Here is a 20,937-nt window from a genome sequence, read left to right as displayed (position 1 = left end):
ATCTCTGAGCTGAAGCAAATCAGATGGGCATATAAAGCAAAAAAAAAGTTCAATTGTTAATTGTTAAGAGAAGTTTGATGTTGTGCTGCCAAAGACATAAGCAAACCAGAGCCCATTCAGAACCTTGTAGCTGCACATTGCTAAAATCTCGTCTCTCAGCAATCACACCTACTGCTAATTCCTAGCCAAGAATTCTTCTAGCTTTCCGGGTGACATGAAATGTTTGAAATTAGACAAATTAGATTGTTTTGCAGATTTAAACAGTATACTTATTTTAGTGACAGTTAACACAAACAAAATAAAGAATAAAAAATACAAAAATGAATGCCAATTAATTTAAAAAAATGCAGCCATGCAGTTCTGACCTTAAGGTTGTGCACAAACTCCATAGAATACAGTGTATGCTGAAAAGTTTAATACAATAACTGTGCATAAATACAGCAGGTGGAAATTTAAACAGGCAATGTGTTCAATTTGATCTTAATATCTGAACTTTAGTAAACTGTACAAAGTCTATACATTATATGGTGCATGTTCTATATATTCTTCATGGTCTATAATACTAATTGTATGAATACAACTATAACATACTTATTATTGACTACACATGAAAAATAACATACAATTTTAAAAACTCCATGCATGTCCTATGAACTATACGTTCAGTGTACTGCTGAATTTGAAAATCGTATTTACACTGCCACCTAGTGGTAAAAAACAATTTACCACAGGGACATGTTTGAAGTCACTTTTGTATTCAGATATTACGTACTTTAGGAACAATGAACAAATGTATACATAGAAAATAATGTTTAAGCAGGTTTATTAGAAATATAAAATAAAAAACAACTATTATCAAGCCTTAAATACTCCCACTGCTGAATGAAGGAAATAGGATGACCAAATATTTTTATTTATTATACACGTACTGTACTGGCTTTTACATTGTCTATGTTGGTCTTTTTGAGAAACATCCTTATCTTTAAAGAATTCATACTCAAAAACAATCCACTGTAACCAGACCATCTGACCATGTACAGGGTAAAAATATTTTTTTTAATCTTAAAGTGTATTAAAATAATCTTGAATCAAAATTCTTTAGTATAATTAACCTCATCAGCTTATTAGAATTCTAATCACATATTTGTATTTCCTGTAATAAACAGTACATTTCAAATAAATTACTCAATAACTGCATAAAGCACCAACAACGCATCTCAGTTTACGTACAGTACCAATGCTGTTTGATATTTAGAGATAACTACTTGCTATTCCAGAAACAGAGTTATGAAAATTTAGAACAAAGCTTCAAGATGTTTCATATAATTCAAGAATGCCTAAAGATTACACTGGAGTGCTCTGACTGACTATATAATGGGCATTTAAAGAAAGCTTTAGCTTCTGAATTAAGAACAGAGATTAAAACGAAAATGAAAACCAATCTTTAAGCTACAGGGCAATAATTGTAAATTCACTGAACTGTTAGCTAGATAAGTAACAACTGAGTTGTATGAGTAATTGTATGTCTATTAAAAAAATACTGTGTGGTACTTGATAAAACATCTTTCCCCAGTACTCAATGTATGTTTTTCATCTATTTTTTACTGTTTGTAAAACAGTTAAACATATTATAAAACAAAGTTTGGTGATACAGAAATACTAAGTTGTTTTTTTTATATTTTATTGTGAAGAAAATCTTTCTTTTTAAAGTGTGTTTTTAGATTAAATTGAACTGCTTCTCTGGAATACACCTACAATATTTCACTTTGCAACTGATCTCAGAAATGGGCAGATTTTTCTGATGCTTTATTTTCATATACAAGATCCACAACCCTGCATTACACATTGCAAGAGAACACAAAAAAACAATGTATTGATTTTTTTGCTGCTTACTGTATATTGACGTTATAAATAGAAAGTACTGAAAAGATGGGCTGACTTACTGTAGTTAGCACAAGACAATTGTCTGTAATATCGGTGCTTGCCTGACATATGCATGGAAACAACTTGATTGCTCAGACTCACAGATGATTAAACTATAGATTAAAGCTAAAATCGAATCAGTTTTGGAATTAAGGAACGAACTGCAACCAAAATGATTTACAGCAATAGATTAAAATGTCCCTCTAAGGCCGTGACATTCAAACACGTTACAGAAGAAATAAAAAAAAGGTACACAATATTTAGGCTGTGGAGCTTTCTTTTGGAATGAACCTTTACCCGTTTCTTTCCAGCCTATGCATGCTGATGTGGCCTGAATGTCTTGCACATCAAGTTTTAATACAAAGTTTTGATTGAACTGAAAAGTGCTGTTTAATCCTAGGGGTTGGTGTGTCAGAAGATTTTTGAGGCAGTTCACTAAGAACATGAATCTCAGTTTCTGTTAAAAAAGAGCCAGGATTGAGCCCTTATATGGACAAAATAGCAAAAACATCTAGTGTCACTTCAAAAAACCTTTAAAATCATGTTGGAACTTTTGAGGAAATTATATTATTTATTATTATCTTGCTTTATTAGTAATGTCAAAGTTACGGGATTACAGTTTTGAAAGGAGCAAAAGGTGTTACACTAAATCAATGCTTTTAAATGATTTAACTCTTGAGTAAAAGCACCTCATCCAAAAAACGCAATAAAATGAAGATTTTTCATATAGTAAAATGTTTATACTTAAACTACTGTCAGTGCCTGCAATATTATTGATACAAATGCAGTATATTTCCATTTCAAATAATCTATGAAAATGCTTTGTTTTATACACCTCAGGGCATACATAAAGAAAATATTATGTTTTGTTTGAATTATTTTTATTAAAAAGCTTTGCATATCTGCAGCCGTTATTTTTTAAACACTGCATACTTATTTTGTATTTAACTGTTTATATAACAAGGATATTCAAATACTATTGTTCACAAAAACATGAGGGGATTACAGAGTGCTTAAAGAACAACCAACATAAAATGCAGCTATAATTTATAGCATCAATACATCATTTTACCCATAACAATGCATTAGTACAAATCTACAAGATTCCGGCTACCTTTATTATATATAATAAGCCACTTACCATAGAATTGACAGACCTGGCATCTTCTTCATAATTAACAACAGGAGGTGGTTCTTTGCCTTCATTTTCCTGCATCTTCTGATCCAGTAACTCTTTCTGTGCAGTCAGTTTGGCCTCAGTGCATCTCAGCAGTTGGACTGTCTGTTTTAACTCTTCTAATGATTGTTTTTGACTAAGCAGCAATACAATACTAAAAAAAGGACAAGAAAGGGGACAAGATACAGTACATTGTACTGCTAAAACATGGCTACAAATACATGATAGGCTCATATCAATACTTAAAAGGATTTTATGAAATCACAAAAACTGAAAAAAAGTTTTTTTTCTAGAATATTACTAAAGAAATCAATCCTACAAATCTTTTCTCAAAAGCACTAAGCATTGCATAGCTTTCAACACTTAAATTATAAGGTTATTAGAGATGATTCTTATTTTAAAAGAATTTCTGTGAATAAAGGCAAAGGTTTTGCAACCATGTCCAAACATGACAGAAGGGAAAAAGGTTTTGAGGGTATATTCCTTTACAAAAACCTACTCAAGACACTTCATTTTAAAATTTGTGACTTACAAACAAATATGTTTATCCCTAATTTGATCCATTATCAGCCATAGCCATATGCTATTGAATCATTTTGATTGTTAAGGACAGTTGTGTGATGGGTTTAACTACTGGGTAGATAATGCCAATAGATATGTAAGAAAAAATTCTGAGCAAATTCTCAAATTGAAAGTGCTTCCTCAAAATTCATGATAGAATAGGAAGGCAAACATGACAAAAAAGTTCAAAACCTGACAGTCTTCTTGCTTTTGTGTGGGATTGATTGTTTCCAAAGGAAACAGCAGAACAAATAATATTTCAGTTTTTATTTCATCAGGCTTTAAAGAAACAATGTTTCCACATGAATAGGAGGAAAATGTAGTTGAAAGATAGAATTTTATAACCTTTCACCACTAGGTGGCACTGCACACCAACCTGTGAAAACTACATACATAACGCACAAATCCTGTATGAACAACTGTCATTCATTCCACTGTGACAAGGATGAGATTCAAGAACAGACACACATCTGAACAGGTTTCCTTTTGACACCTCCATCTGTGATGTCACATATTTGTGTCATATTTGTGTCATGCATTATGGTTTTTCTTTTAAATCTAATGCACGTATCAAACAATAATTCGCATGACTTGGGGATAATTTCCAAATAAGGTCTACTCATGTGTCTCCAAATGGCAGGAATGTGATGGAAAAACAGAGAGAGGCTTAGCTCCTTGAGAACCATTTATGGAATGAAACTATCATCACAGGCCAGTGCATTTAATCCTGTCCAAGGGACTAAATAAAATGGGGGCACTTCGAATATTGAATATTTCACTTTGTCATATTTACCTTTCTCCTCTTTGATATCATCATTACTTACTAATCAATGAATAAAAAACATTTCACAGACATACAAACCAGATTATTTAATTTCATTATATATCAAAACATGGATATCGATGCACAATACATACTCTGACTTCTTTTCACACGATTTGGCAGATTCCTCAATTTTCTTCTCCAAGTCCTGCATCAGTTCTTCTTTGTTCTGAAGGGTCTGCTGAGTTAGGGTCAGTTCTTCTGATGTTGATTTCAGCCTGGTTACATGGAAAGGAGGCAATAACAATTGTAAACTACCTGTAAATGCATGTTACTTGTATGGCTATCCACAAACCGTAGTAATGCTGAATTGTAAAGCTGTTCTTTTAAATTCAAGTATTACTGCTGATTTAAAAAGCCTGATAATGGAACAATCAAAAAGCACTGTTTGTTTTATCTTTAAAAATCAATGTAAATTTAATGAATTACTAAGGAAATGTTTACACTATTATTAGTTATATATAATGAATTGATAATTATTATAATAATAATGTGACATATCTTCAGAAACTGATTTAGACAACAGGAGTAATCATAACTGTTACTTCTGAATACTACGTTTAACACTTACACTGCTTGTAAACTGTCGGCTGTCAAATTATTCCATAAAATCTCATTTGCTTGTAGGTTCTCAGTTTCCTCCAGCAAGGAAACATCAAATTCTACACATGGTTGCTTCATTTCTGGTGATCTGTTAAAAGACATTTCCAGTAACTTTTTTTTGCACACCGCAATACAATGAAAACACATGCAATTCACAATATAGCTGCTATATAGAAAACAATACAAATGCAGTGCATATATTTAATATGTATTATGATCTTTGCATAACAAACTTTATTGTAGCGACAGAATATAGCAGCAACATCAATCACATATCATACCTGTGAACTTCTATAAAATGCTCATACTCTGAAGCAGGGTCAATCTGTTCAATGGATGTGTAAATTTCTTTATGAACCTTAACTATTTCATCAGATAAAAGACTGGTGATTTCACTGTATTCTTCCAAAATTCCCTTCCTGAAAAAAAGAACAAACCATGACTCAGAACATATTCCAACATATACAGTAAGAATATCTCAGGTAACCATGGAATGTGCAACAACTCTAATAAGCGACAAATAAATTAAGTTAAAAATTATTTAAAAATATGCTTGACTGTTCTGCAATTCTCTACAACAAATGAACGCTCTTTGATTTAGGAAAAAAAAAACAATTTACTAGGTTTATTGCATTATTTTTTAGAGGGGCTAGCCTATTGTTTTCACAGGAAAGCTCACAATCCATGCCACTGATAACATTTTTTCACACTTGTAAAGGCTTTTCACAATGTAAAGTCAAATATTGTGGACTAATGGTGTTTGCTAAGAAAGCACAGTTAGAGTTAGATGTTCACTCATTTCAGCAATTTAGGAAAGAGGAATATGGATTTTATTTTTAAGAATTAGCAATTCTTGCAAGGCAGTGTGACTTGGGTAGAATTTGAGATGAGCTGTGCTACCTGAAGCCCATCTATGGCGCAATTACAGGACAAGATAGCCAAGACGTTTATTAATCATTCTGAGGAAAGAGGAACTGACATCACAAAAATATTTTCTATGAAGACTGATAGTGCCTCCTCAATGGCTGGGAAACAGAAGATCATTTGTGAAGATCATTGCAGATCACACTGGCCAACTCATGGTACATTTTCATTGTATTATCCTTTAGGAAAATCCTTCAGCCACAATTTGGATAATTTTAATGTTATAACTAAAGTGGTGAAAATAGTGAATTCTCCTGCTGCTCGATCTGCCTTGAAGCACGGGCAGTTTCATAATCTGCTATGAAGCTGAGATCTGAGATTCCATCAGCAAGAGAAAACAAGAGCTAGGTCCACTAAATGGTAAGATGTGCATATTATCCATTTAAAATCGTAGTATATTTTAATACTTTTTTTATTAATCAAACTGTATCTAAAAAGTACTGATGTTAAAATGTGGCATGAAAATCCACTGATCCACTTTATGCCACATATACATAAAAAAGTATAAGTGTATGTGCTTGGCATACCTCTTCTGAAAGGTGGCCGACCCCTGGTCTAAATAATGTCCCTGATAAATAATAGAGCAGAATGTAGAGCCCTTATAAAATGTGAGCTTTTAAATCAATAATTTTTTGTCAACTAAAAATATCTCATCAGATTTTTTAAGGTTTGGAAACTTAAAAAAAGGTCCTTTACAAGAGCACTTTATTCCTAATAACCATTCAATAGTATGGATATGACCGCCTTCAGAAAAGAAAAATGATTAAAGAAAATTCTTTTAAAGACATTTGTGAAAAAGTACTTTTTTTTCTTTCTTTGGTAGCCGAGTATTTCTGTAAGTACTTATAAAGGAGGACTAGGAAGTGACAGGTTCTTAGCTTCAGTTTTCATGTTACGTGACAAGATAATGGAATTAAAAGGGACCTTTTCATGTAAGAATATACTCAAAGATAAAAAAGAAGAAATGAAACAAGACAGATGTCTCATTCTGTGACAAAGATGTAATTTAACTTCAGAGTGGAAAAGCTACAAAAGAACTAATCTCATTCATGTATTCACTACTAATATATGTTTGAAGGCAAATTCAGCCATGAAAATACATCTACATTACTTTTGTAAGAAATAGATAAAAGGAATAGAAAAAGAAGAATGGTAGTATGTAAGGCCCATGGTGATGGTACATGAGTAAAAATAAATGATCTACAACACAAATTTCATAGGGCTGTCAATATCAGCTTTGTTCATACATAAAAAAGGTTGATGCTGATCAAGAATTTAATCCAGTCCTACTGACTGCATTTTTTATTAGGATGAGTTTGGAAATGTGCTACAAAGTACTAAATAACAGCTCAAAATAAAGCAAGAAATGTTAAGGAAAAGTTAAAAAGACAGCATCTACATTAATCAGCATTAATCTATCATTTCTAATCATGCTGTATACTGAAGGGACGTCCGGTAAGATTAAGTTTATCTGATGATCCGTCTCAGTAGGCCTGCCATCTGTTTCAACTCCTCCCATCTGGCAGACTTTACAGATCTATAAAGGCTAAGACTAGCCATTTTAGGAATATGTTTTATACTATAGCAATATAAATACTGTAAAGTGAAAAATTATATCAATCTGCCTCTAAATGTCTAGATGTATGTACATTTTTCCACATGGCAAAATCATGACGGTAGATGAGTGCAGTCCTTAAGGAAGTGGGTAAATTTATAGTATTTTTATTAATGTAATGTTTGTCTAAGAGTCTATGTTTATCAGCTATGGGTCCAATGTCTTGTGTTCTCAAAGTAGACCGGAAAACAGAGTGTGAGAATGGAACCTTGATTTTCCTTTTTGCTGGTTCTCAATGTATGTGTAGCATTCCTGTGTTTTGTCATGTACAACATAGCTGTAATAAAGCTTTGAAGAGATTTGAAACCATCTCAGATATGTTCATTTTACTGCACAAAACTAGCACTCCTTCATACAATTAATTCTGAACACATGCAAAATTATGACATTATATATAAAATAGCAAAATATTTCATTTTTTTAATTCCTACTTATGAGATGAAGACATATACATGTACTCTAATTCATTTTTCATAACACTTGAGTTATATTTTAAAACCAATTCTAAAAAAATGAGAAATATTTCACAAATAAGAATAATATTTCTACCACTTAACACACATTCATACATCTACAGGAAAGGGTTTAAACTGGAAATGCAATTAAAACGGGTTTTCAGTCTGGTGAAAGCAGCTACCACATGCATGGGTTAATTAAGTTTATTTCATGAATCTGCAATGTGGTGTAGACCTTCTGGGTAGCTTGGCATGTTCATATAGTGGTTAGTCTTCTGCTTTTAGACCGCAGCAACCCCTGTTTGAGTCCGGCTCACACCAGACCAATTTAGTTACTTCCCATGTTGTAGTGGCTGAAACCATGGCCTCTTTCAAAAAATGGCAAGATGACAGGGATGGATCTCCATCTGTAACCTTTTCATGTTGGAATGTTAATGTGAATGTTAACGACAGTTGGACTTTGAATACATTGTTTTCTTTATTATTTTCATTTTATCGGTTGGTCAGTTGGGGACGTATATGCTCAAGTGAACTGCAGTTCTAAAATTCTCTAAAAGTAAAGACAATCTAATAGCTTTTATTTTGGGTAACTTATGGCATAAAGCTGTAATTTAAAGAAAGGAAATAAAAAGAACAAGTTATAATGATCTTAAGGTATTTAAACATAAAATAGCATAAGAACCTGTGTATTTTTTTTTTAAATTGGCAAAAGAAGATTTCTGTTTTAACACATAGCATCAAAATGCAAATAAATGTGATTTAAGAAACAACTGAGGAACTCATTCTTCCTACTGAACTGAACAGCTTGCCACTTAGTTACTTATTTAACCTGTGGTCTCACTTTACCTGATTCAGTTCTTTAACTTCTCCATTTTCATGCAAAAAACTTCGTTTGGACTTACAAGCATTTTAAAATAGTATTTTACACTAAAACAAAGAAATCCCCAGATTTATTACAAGAAATACCGAATCAACCTATTTTCTCCAAGTAAATGCTAATATTGGTTCTAAATAGAATGTAATAACCCTAACAGATTGTAAGCACTGTGGTGTTCTGAAATAGAGAATTCAAACAATGGTATGATTTTGTATGAACTATGGCTTTAATATTAAACCATTTTGTAACAAAATTAAAATCTGGGTGGAAAATAACCAAATGAGTAGGCCTCTATTTAGGCCTGTATTTTTCCAAAATAAAAATGTACACATTTCCTTACACATGACCTAAAAACTGTAACACTATCATTACAGCAATTTTCAATTTCTCATCAGAGACTTAAGAAACAGATCTCCAGATACAAGTATAGGGTGAATGATCATATTTCACACATTATTCATTTGCAAAATAGAGTATGAAACTTCTTGTGAGTCTCTGTTGGACCAATGCCTTCTTTTATTATAAAATAATTGCCCTAGATTTTCTTCTCAAACTTCAGAACCATAATGCTGTTCTTCAGGAACTAAATGCTATAGATCAGACTTATGCTGGTACAGTGCAAACTAGTTCTCTATTTTATAGTTCAAGCTTCATAAACCGCTTTTCATTACTACTGTACTGTTGTTTTCATTACATGCTCATGGAGTAGGTGTATTATTATTAACCTCCCTATTTTTAATGCAACCCAAATATCATATTCCTATAGCAGTTCAGGTGGGTAGCTTTCTTCTTTTTTTCAGCATGGAATAAACCTATTACTTGTTCCATTATATTATCTGATGCACTTAAGCTTATTATTAATGTGACTACCACAGAAAGCACTTCTACAGTATAGAAGAAATGCTGTGTCCCAGTTGCTGTTGATTTGGATTTTGATTAGATTAAGAACATTTATTTAATCACCAGCCTTTCTGCTTTAATCCCAGTTTATAACAAGCAGCTAATGCAGAGAACCCCCTCCCCTTAAATACAGGGTACCTTTTTAAAGTTAATATTTTAACCACAACTTGACTGTTAAAACTGAATATTGTTAATGGTAGAAAGATAAATGTTACCCAAAACCAGAAACAAAATAAAAAATTAAAATACGTGGAATACATAAGTATTCACCCTCCAGGCACAAATAAGAACTGAGAGCCTTTTTTTGGAAAAGCCTCTACCAACTTTGCATGCCAAGATGGTGCACTTTATGTGCGTTCTTCACTGAAAACTTACTCGAATTCTGTCAAACTGGTTGGAGACAGCAAGGTTCAAGTCTTACCACATATTTTCTATAACAATTAAATCAGAACCTTGACTGAGTCACTCTAGAACATTCCCTTTCTTTTTGTTAAGCCACTTTAGTGTAGCTTTAGCCTTATATTTTGGGTCATTGTCCTACTGGAGGATGAATTTTCATTGTAGTTCAAGGTCTTGGATTTTTGATTTTAAGACATTCATCTTCCCTTCATTCCTGACAAGCTTCCCAGTCCCTGTCAATAGAAGCAGTACCACAAAAAAATGCTGCCAGCACCCCTGCATATTGATTTGTTTGATACACTATATTCGTTTTGTGCCATAAGTAGAGCTTTACATTTAGATCAAAAGGTTCTCCTTATGTCCCTGTATAAGCAACATTGTTGACTTTACCAAGTGGCCAATTAACTTACCAATAAGATTTGGACTGTAAAAGGAAACCAGAGCACCCGTAAGAAACCCATGTGAATACAGAAAGAGCATACACACTCCACATAGACAACACCCAAGGAATTGAAACCAAGGCTCCAGTGCTGCAAGGCAGCACTGCTAACCATCCTGCCACCATGCTGCCTGTTCCTCTTTTAATTTAATGTAAAGTAAGTAACCATAAGATACCAGCAGTGAAGGTCTCCGGTCGCCCTCGAGTGACCACACCAGAGCAGGACCGATGCATCAGACTGGTGCATCTGAGAGATCGTTTCAGATATGCTACCCATACTGCTGCTGAAACTGCCGGCAGACACAATGACCGCATCAGTGAGAGGACAGTATGGCTCCATGCTGCTGGCCTCAGAGCAAGGTGACTTATCAGAGGCCCACCGCTCACACCTCCTAGGTGTCACACCCAGCTGGCTTTGGCCAGACAGAGGCTGTAAGGGACTTGTCAGCAGTGGCATCTTCACGGATGAGTCATTCTTCAGCCTGTTCCATGCAGACAGGAAGGCCAGAGTATGGAGGAGGTGTTGCGTTTCTTTTTTCCATCAGTATATATTTGATTAATTTATGTATCACCCAAATCTCCAATATTATCAGGATCCCACATGGATCAATTTTGATGTTTGATTGTCTTAAAATTAATAGAACATACTAGTGTCACTCAGAACAGATATACTACTAAAAATCATATTTTAAGAAATCATATTTGAAACTTAGGGGATTCAACAAATCCCCACAGAAATTGAATATGCTTATTGACCCACCCATATACTGCTTTTTAACCTCATGCATAAAACTTCTATTCATAAGCCCCCATCAGGATGGATAAATAATGTGGTGGTCATGCAGTACTGGGAGATCAACAGTGTTACAAGTCCGACAATGGAGCTGACTATAAAGTTCACTGTGCCACCAGATTGTAGAATTCAAATGAATATGACAGAAAGGAAAGACAAAATTGTCTATACATTAGCTAAGCATACAGAGGAATTTGTGGAAAAAAATCTGCAAAACGGAGTACATATATTTAGCACAATAAATGCTGAGATGGTCATTTACACGTGAAAAATGTGAGTGAAATGGATAAAATGATGGTGCCTTAATTATTCTTGTTCATTGTGGGGAGGTACAGGACTTATTTTACCTGTGTATGCCATCAACAAATTATAAAATGTGGGCAAAACTAAAATGATCAGCAAATTATTGTAATACAATAGTACACCTGATCATGACCATTTTATAACACAGAAGCAGAGGGGGTTTTCAGTTATTCACTTTCCCAATAAATGGAACTTATGTACTTTTGAACATTAAATTAAATTTCAGTTTTTTTAACCAAAGCCATTGGGAATTTTCTCCAATCAAATCAATTAGAATTTAAGAACATAAAGATCATATACAGGAGGAGGACATTATTTCAACTAACTCATTTAGTTTCTTGTGGCCAATTGATCTGAGAATCTCAAGCTCTTTTTTGAAAGAATCTAATGTATCAACTTCAACCCCATGTTATGGTATAGTGTGATCTTTTACAGTATAGGACACTATACTGTAAAAAGGTGCTGTCCTTTGAATGAGGTGTAAAACTAAGGTCCTGTCTTCTGGCATCATCCAGGTGGGGCTGCACACTGGTGGTGGTGGAGGGGAGTCCCCATTACCTTTGAGCACTTTGAGTGGAGTGTCCAGAAAAGTGCTATATACGTTTATATATATAAGGTGTATATATAAAGAATTATTATAATACAGTATACACATGAATCTCACTATACCCATAACACATTACTGTTACACATAATCTGATAGCTCCATACAGGAAACAGTCACTTAGCTGCATTTGATATACCGATTGCATGGGGAATAAAGGATATCTTGTACACAATTTTCTTGCCCATTTGCATTCTAAAACTCCTGCCTGAAGGTAGCAGCTGAAAATCACAACAAAGAGGGTATGAGGGGTCATCAATGATATGCTAGGCTTTCCTTTTAACTGTAATATAATGTAGCTCTTTTAACTGTTTCTGTGGTGAACCCATTACTAGCAATATTAACAATTCTGGCCCTTTACTCTTATTCCACACCATACCATAATACCAAAAGTAAGGACACTTTCTATTAACATTGTATAAACCTCTCTAAAATGTCTTGCCTCACTCCAAACCCTTTCAACTTCCTAATCAAATATATGCGCAGACTGGTGTTCTTTAATGCAATAGTTATATTCTTCAGTTATTCATCTATTACTGTTCTCAGGTATTTTGAGAACACTGAACAACCTCCAGGCTGATTAATAAGGGAGAGAGGATGAACATATAATTTATTACTATCACAATTAGCCAGTTCTTTGGTGTTATCAACATTAATATCAAGCATGCTTGACTGATGCCACCTTTCCTGCTTACTTATCTGTTCAAGGTAATGTTCCTTCCCTTCTCTATCATCAGCAGTAAACAATCCTACTAGGGCCAAATCACATGCATATTTTAACAGATTAACATCAATTCCCCACACCCCTGCATTTTCATTTCATTTGTGTAAACACATTCCCAAACAATGCCTAAAAAGTGTTACTTTACCTTACCACAAAATCAGAATTTCTTTCATTTTCGAAAACTTTGAAAAAATTAACTGACAGAAGTTACACAGTAACTCTTCTATATCAGGAAGCCTTTCAACACCAAACAGAAATCTGGAGGTGAATAAAGGGGACTAGGTACAGTTCACCCAAATACCTCAGTGCTTTTTAAAAAATGGTAACACTGGAGATTTGCTATGAAAGATAAGCAAAGATATCCTGTTATATGCAGTATTTCAAAACATACAGAAAGAAAAGAGACAAATGCAACAGCAAAATTAATAACAGATGGATAGACTACAGTGGCAAACACTATCCCTTAAACCAAGGGTATCTTAGAATTTTGTTCTGTTCTTTCTGAAACATACACAATTGTTCTGTCCTAGAAAATAAACTGGCTTCTAAAATGAACCAGTAACACGGAAACCAACACTAATTTCACAAGCAACACTGTACAGTTCTGCATGGTATGCATGGTAACTGAGCTTTTTTTTCTTTGCTTCCTTGTTCATCTCAACAGTAAAAAGTGTTTTGTCTCTGAAGCCTGAAACCTCCGTTTTGTATCATGATTGCCAAAATTAGCATTTAATACTATGGGCTAACAAAATCAAACTGAAAAAATCCTTTTCTGACAACAACCTAATTTTGTCAGTCACGTTTTATTTAATTACCACTGGAAATTAAAACTAAACCTAAATTGTACAATACCTCATTGACATAACAATGGACCCACTGAGCATCAAAAGAAACATGTTATTTATAATTGCAATATATTACACTCTCCTAGACAGGTCTCTCCGGATAATTACACTTGGACCTTCCTTTCGCTCTTGGTGACAGGTCATGACATATAATCTCCCAGATCAGCCTATCATTGACAGTTTGTGTTAGGCTGGTAATATCTTGCCATGTTAGAAATTACTGGCTATTAATACTCCAGACAGAGATCAAGCGTGTGTGCTCTTGATACAGCCACCCACATACCTATGTCATGAAGCTGTTATTCTCTTCATAAGAGAGTTGGTAATTTTCTATGTGGTTCTTAGTGTTCACAAGGATTGACATTCAGCAGGTCAAATTAGGTATTTTTTTCTGTCAGTCAAAGCTATTTACCATGATAATTTTTTTAGAAATCCCTTTCAGGGTATGCTAATATAGGACAAAGGGCGTATTGACAGTACTGTCCGCTGCCACAGTAATGCAACCACTAGGCCAATAAAACCTATAAATGAATCAGGAAAAAATTACAAAAATTACAATGTAACAGCACCTGCCTTAACCACCATGGCAAAACAGGTGGTAGGTTTTATTAGTTATCCCCATATAAATGTGTGCTCACCAGTCTTGTGATATCACATGACACATTCTGCCTCAGTGCTTTCACAGTAGTGTATTGTGTGAATTGCCATGCAGCGTAAATATTGTGTAATACAGCACAGCATCATTTTGCCTGAACCTTTAAGCGGTGAAGAGGCATGCATCTCTTACCAGCTGGTAGGATGTTGCTTTCTGTTGGCAAAATTAAGTTCAAGGTCAATTTTCATCTTCAAAGAGGATTTTTTTTTAATTGTGGACTTCATGTTATTACTCAGTATTTGATCTGGCTATATTCATTCAAAATGAACAGAAGCAAATTTAACAAAAGGCTTAAATCAAAACAGACAAGACTTAAATAATCCTCATTCATAATATTAAAAAGACCTTTAGAGTGAAAAGTGTTTTTGGACTTAATATTTCATCATATTCTGAATATTTTCATAAGAAGTGTTTCATTTATCAACCATCTTCAAATAAGCAACACAATACTGCCATATGCCAAGAATAAATATGTTTTTTTAGATGACACTAACACAAATGCATCTTCTTCAGTATGGCAACAGTTGTACAGAATGGTGATTTGCACTTACGTTTCTTATGATTTGTGAATAATCACCTGTTTTTAAATGATCATTTATGGATAACATTTAATTTTAGATATTAGATATTTAGTGCACAAAGTAACAAACATATCTCTGAGTTAAGATTAAATAGTTTAGCAACACCATCTCTGCAAATGTACTTGCAATAGACCATTTTGCACAGTATAAATCGTGTCTGTACTTGATTTCATCAAAATAAAAAGTATGCATTCCACAATCTTTTTTTTCAACCTGCCAGGAGCCACTGGCAGAACCAGTGGCCTTCATTTACCACACATCACATAGCTTAAAACAGCCATTAACTTTTGCAAAAAGTTGCATTTCCAACTTATTTATTTATATATTTATACTTATATATTTATTTAGATGGGCCAATCAATGGCACATTACCTAAATATTTATGTAAACACGTATTTGATCAATGGTTTTTTTTTTTTAAATGTCCCACCACAACAGAATCACACATACCACTGCTGTTTTTGGGTGGTTGAAAAACCCCAAAGACCCATCCGAGCAATTAAGGCGCATGTTTCACAAAAACTAAACAAAAAAATTCACAGTTCATTCACAACTCCACCCACAGGAATTTTTTTTTTAAAAGCTCACTAGTATTTCTCAGCATAAGGCTCCAGGTCTCAAAAAACAGTACGTGGGATCTGGCCCTGAAGACACCGAGTCTTCTAGTTGAAAAGGTGGACAAATTAAACCTGAAACCACTGGAAAGGACACTGACTGCTTCCATTACTCCTCCATGCATAGCATAACACAATGTATTTTGTTTTTTAAGAGTGTATTCCAATGTGTGTGTGTGAACTGGAGGAACATAAAGACTCACAGGGCTTTAATCATTTCCTCCTGCATCTTCTGTAAGGAGTCCAGCAGCAGAGGAAGAGTGGTGTCATGGTAGTGCTCTTGGTGCAGCTGTGCTCCCCTCACTGCCAGGACATACTGATTGTGGAGGTTATGCAGTTTCATGGTCACTTTATCATAGCGCTCCCGTGCCTTTTCAGGCTCCTTGCCTAGGTAAAAGACAAAATCAGCAACTTTACAAAAAATCTGCATGTTCAACTGCACCTGTTCAGACAAAATGGTAGCAATATGCTCTTCAGATGTAAAGTAGTAGTACTCCAGGTAATGGAAATTTGAAAGTGAAGTTCACATGCCCTTAAATGTGCAAATAAATGCGATCAGATAATACTGTATATCAATCAGTTTGCAATGTATGTGTGACATTTCTTTCACACGCAGACGTCTTTGAGCAACTGAAGTAACATAAGGAGTACTATTTAACCACCTTCAAGTGAAATGAATAGTGCATCAAACAGAAATATGTTGTTTAGGTAAGAGCAGTGTTAAGAGTGTACTATTGATCATTGTTTTGTATTTTAATAAATATTAAAATGTTTATTAAAATGCAAACAGCACATTAAAGCTATTTACTGTGTTATATTTTTGTGCATATAATATACAATGGACACATGATATATAAAGCCAAAGAAAAACCACTTCATCCGCAACTGAAGTGCAACACCCTACCGGGTGATGCACAGCGGAAAATGTTACCATCAGCCCACGTCAGACAAGGTGGAGAGGGGGAGAAATTACTGTCTCTAACTAAAATCTTTATTTTAATTATTAAATGAACTTTGAAACAAAGTTTACAATGAACCGTGGCCATTGGGCCCATCTAGCCCATTTGGTTGCTAGTATCTGATCCAGATGTCTCTTTCAGAACTTTAAAGATTCTTTAAAGATGCCTGGGTTTCAGCTTCAGCAAAAAGGCTAGGTAGCCTAGTCAATACAATCCCACAATGCATAGTTATGCACTGTTTTTTTATCACACAATGCTTTCTAAGTAGAAATTGCCTCCCATTCACACATTTAAATGCACTTCCATGTAGTTTCCATTTGTAATTTCTAGTTTGTGTTTCACTATTGATACTGAATATATCCACTGGGTCTATCAATGCCTTTGAGGATTGGGAATACTTGGATTGATTGGAATTTTAAGTATCACCTGCAATTGCATCTGTTTTTAGATTTAGCTGAGAACATGCACATGTATTTACAGGTGCATTTAAATGCACATTGAACCTTAAACTGTGGTTGTGACCTTAAACCAAAAAGGGGTGGTAATGAGGCCAGAAGTAATCTACAAATGATGCAACTAAAAACATACGTTAAGTAACGTTTCACCTCAGATAAACCAATCAGTATTAAAATACAAAGAGAACCCATGTGAGTAGCTAATGACAATTTTATTTTATGCATAGTTTTGTTTACTATTAGCAGAAATTATTAAAAAACACCAACTGTTTTTTGATGCCATAGAAATGTGTGGTCAGGCTTGCCTGAATTAGCCAAACTAAAGGGGAATAAAAATATGTGCCCATAAGATCCAGCTTTTCGGAAAATTCCCCCCAAAATATGTTACTCAAATTCAAACACAAATCTTAGAACTTTGGACAATTTCCTGTTTCAGGAGTAACAGAGGTGTGCCCCTCTTCAGTTTAAATCTCACGAAATTTCATGATATTATTTTGTTAAATAATAATTGAATTAATTGATATTTTTAAAACATCAACTGAATCCTAAATAAGGAATGCCTAAATTGCCATTTACAGGTTTTTTGAAGATGAAATACCAAATTGAGATTCCGCATGTTTAATGGAAATAACCAAAATTATTTTTAACACAGTGTCTATTTTATATTTTTAAGGATTGAAAAGATTAGCATCTCTGACAATCTGAGATCATTTTTAAATCCTTCAGCATCAGAATGCAATGGAGATGGTCCAGTGCCAAGTCCAGCCCTTGTGTCCTGAGGCTGCTGGGGTTCAGACATTCCACTGACTGATATTTTCAGTTTAATATGATCACTGGGCATGAAGAGGGGCCTGTTTTCCCTCAGCAAAAGCACAAAAGTAGCACAGTTTAAAATCTGTAGCACTTTTATCAGGATTTTCTTCATTAGGATGTTCTGCCAAGTGCCAAAGAGAAAAGCCATTAGGTCATATGACTGAATTCTTATGGCACAAAGATCCCATCATTTAAAACAGCAAGGCCAGCTGATCAAAATGAAACTAACTTTAGGTATTTAAAAGCTAAAATACTTCTATCATATTTCTGTTGATCAAATACAATGAAAATTAACTTTTTTTTCTGTGGTTTTATTAAAGAGCAGCTTCTACATAGCCTGAAGATACTGTTTAAAATGCACCATACGTTCAAGCAGGTAATGAAGACAGGAAAACAAGCCAAGTGAGGAAATGGTGGTTACTTTATCAGTATTAACAGAAAGCTGTGAGGAATCCTGGGGTTCTGTTAAGTTATACTTGTGAAGCTGGGTATATAAGGAAGAAATAATTAAGCAATCATCATCTCTTAGTAACCATGTTTGGTAGTACACATGAATAAAAATAATAAATTGGTAAACTATTTGCAGTATATAATTCATTAGCAAACTACACTAAAAAAAGTTTCAATGAATTGCACAAATGCCAATAATCTAGGAGCCTTTAAGCCTTTAAAATGTGTTAATATTATCGAATTAAACTGCAACGGTGTATAACCACAATGTTGCCTGTACCTTCCACCGTCATAAAAACTCTCAAAACTGCTTTCAATGAAGCAGTAGTGAAGTACTAAACAGTGTCAGATAATGTTCCAAAACCTTTGGGTCAAACATTACATGTAATTTTTTCATTCAGCTTTCAGAAGCTCTTTCTACTGGAAATGTTACTTCACATGGCATGTAAAAAAAAACAGAATGGAGAAATACATATTGTACTTAGCCTATAATAACAAATAAAAGAGGAATTATAACTAAAGGGAGGATTATATAATTACAGTTCTCAATGAGACAGATCTGTATTTGGAGATTAACAAACATCTTATGAAAAAGCAGCCCACAAACATGTACATTCACTGTATGTGTAATTTTCCATATACTTCTTAAGTCATGGGGGCCACAAGTTAATTAAGTAATTCTGTCTCCAAGACCTTCAGGTTTCTTTATGTTTGTTAGAAAAGAAATTGTTTTGGTTGTAATTTTCCATGCATAGTTAATGTACTATAAAAATATTTTTGCACCTGAAAATAATGTATAATCGTCCACCTCTTTGTACTACAGTATGCATGCATTTTATTTTTTAGGTAGGTTGACATGCATCAAGCACTCAAACATGCAACACAGAACACACAGCAAAGGTGGGAGGTCCAATTTTGTTAAATACACACAGTAAGTTATTAAAGTAAATTCACATCTTCCAGTTTTAGATAAACACTACAAAGCTCCATACGCATGAGCAATATGAGGTCCAGTTTTGACCTTAATCCACTAGACTGAGGAAACCACAGGGACAGTGAGGTACTCCCATCCACCTGCAACTAGGTGGAGAGACATAAAACAGTGGGAAAGAGTTGCTCATTACCAATATTCACACTTAGTTGGCCATGCTGTAGATTTAGCCCTTCTCTCTTGGACTTCAGTTAAAACTGAATTTAACACATTATTACAAAAAATATTATTAATCTATAATTTAGTTTCTTTTTAATTTGATACCCTCTCAGTTTGAAATCAATTATTTCTTTCCGCCTTTCGTATCAGCAGAAACCTCTGCGCTGCACAGGAAGAAAAAGCATGGGGAGACAGACTCCTCTGATCCACCCATCCTCCCAGCGCTTCACTGACACTGCAAGCTTGAAAGTGCTTTAAAGCAAGGTCAGTGTCAACTGTAGCAGTAGTGTATCCCTCAGTGACATCACTGCAGGCCTGTAGACACCTGGAAAGACATAAAAGTTGCTGTTTCCCAAGAGCCATGAGAGCCTTGACAATGAATTTACTCCTTGGCAGCTCTCTGCCAGTTGTACACTGTTACATTGGGAACCCTGGCAACAGCTGGCAGTAACACAACCAAAATTCAAACTTGTGATATCTGGCTGATAGAGCACGGAGTCGAGAGAGATTGTCTTTCCCCACTGAGCCATTTGAGAGCTTCCTTTAAATTATGTTATATTTCAGGTCTGTCTAAATAAAGCACAGTGGCACAGCATTGCAGCCTCAGAGTTTCTTGGTTTAGGCTCAAGTGGGTTTACTTCTGTGGTGTGTGTCCTTCTCCCTGTCTTCACCTTGGTTTTTCCCAGATATGTTCCAAAAACATGCCAGCTAGGTTTATCAGGATATTGAAAGGTATCCCTTCATCTGTGCTCCACAATGAACTTGTGTCCCATCCAGGAAAACAGCAGTCACCCCACCTTATGCCCTATGCTACCAAGTTAAGCTCTAGTTTGCCATGACCCTCAATGGGACAGAGAGTTTTCTGATAATCCATGGATGGATGGACATAATAAATAAACATAATTGTGATAATATCAAAAATCATGGTGATTACCTATTATGACTAATTTTTACTTAAAATAATAGAGCAAAGCTATCAATTTGCTCTCCTGATTTTGATTCCAATTTTTGGTGTAGAAGGAACAGATTTGAGTGAAAAGATGTAAGTTAAAGTTTTGAAAGGTAAATAAAAAATTAGCTCACAAAGAAAGTAATTAGCAAAGAAATACCAACAATGCAATAAGCTCAGACTCTTGCAGATACAGGCATGGCTTCACATGCAACCAACTGCATCAGCAAGAGTACTTTCTGTTCTGGTTTAGCTGAAGAAAATGACATGTTTTCTTAGAGAAATATCTGAATTTCTAAAAATAAATGTTATTAATACCTTCCTCAAATTTACAGGTAAATATTAA

At 34.4% G+C, this 20,937-nt stretch overlaps 1 protein-coding gene across 4 annotated transcripts in view; it reads right to left on the bottom strand.

The window, feature by feature from the left end:
• Window positions 1-20,937, bottom strand: part of fer (fer (fps/fes related) tyrosine kinase) — a 138,002-nt gene that overhangs the window by 81,304 nt on the left and 35,761 nt on the right. For 2 of the 4 annotated variants that reach the window (XM_069187109.1, XM_069187111.1), the window contains 6 exons: window positions 16,019-16,202; window positions 14,753-14,773; window positions 5,369-5,506; window positions 5,056-5,175; window positions 4,580-4,702; window positions 3,065-3,254 (listed from right to left, as the gene is read on the bottom strand). In XM_069187109.1, coding sequence (XP_069043210.1) covers window positions 3,065-3,254; window positions 4,580-4,702; window positions 5,056-5,175; window positions 5,369-5,506; window positions 14,753-14,773; window positions 16,019-16,202 — 776 coding nt within the window. The remainder of the gene's footprint in view (window positions 1-3,064; window positions 3,255-4,579; window positions 4,703-5,055; window positions 5,176-5,368; window positions 5,507-14,752; window positions 14,774-16,018; window positions 16,203-20,937) is intronic. The other 2 variants (XM_069187110.1, XM_069187112.1) reach the window with 1 other exon arrangement.

This window comes from Lepisosteus oculatus, chromosome 3 (assembly GCF_040954835.1).
Source record: "Lepisosteus oculatus isolate fLepOcu1 chromosome 3, fLepOcu1.hap2, whole genome shotgun sequence".
NCBI lineage: Eukaryota > Metazoa > Chordata > Actinopteri > Semionotiformes > Lepisosteidae > Lepisosteus > Lepisosteus oculatus.
This window is presented reverse-complemented; position numbering and strand designations above follow the sequence as displayed.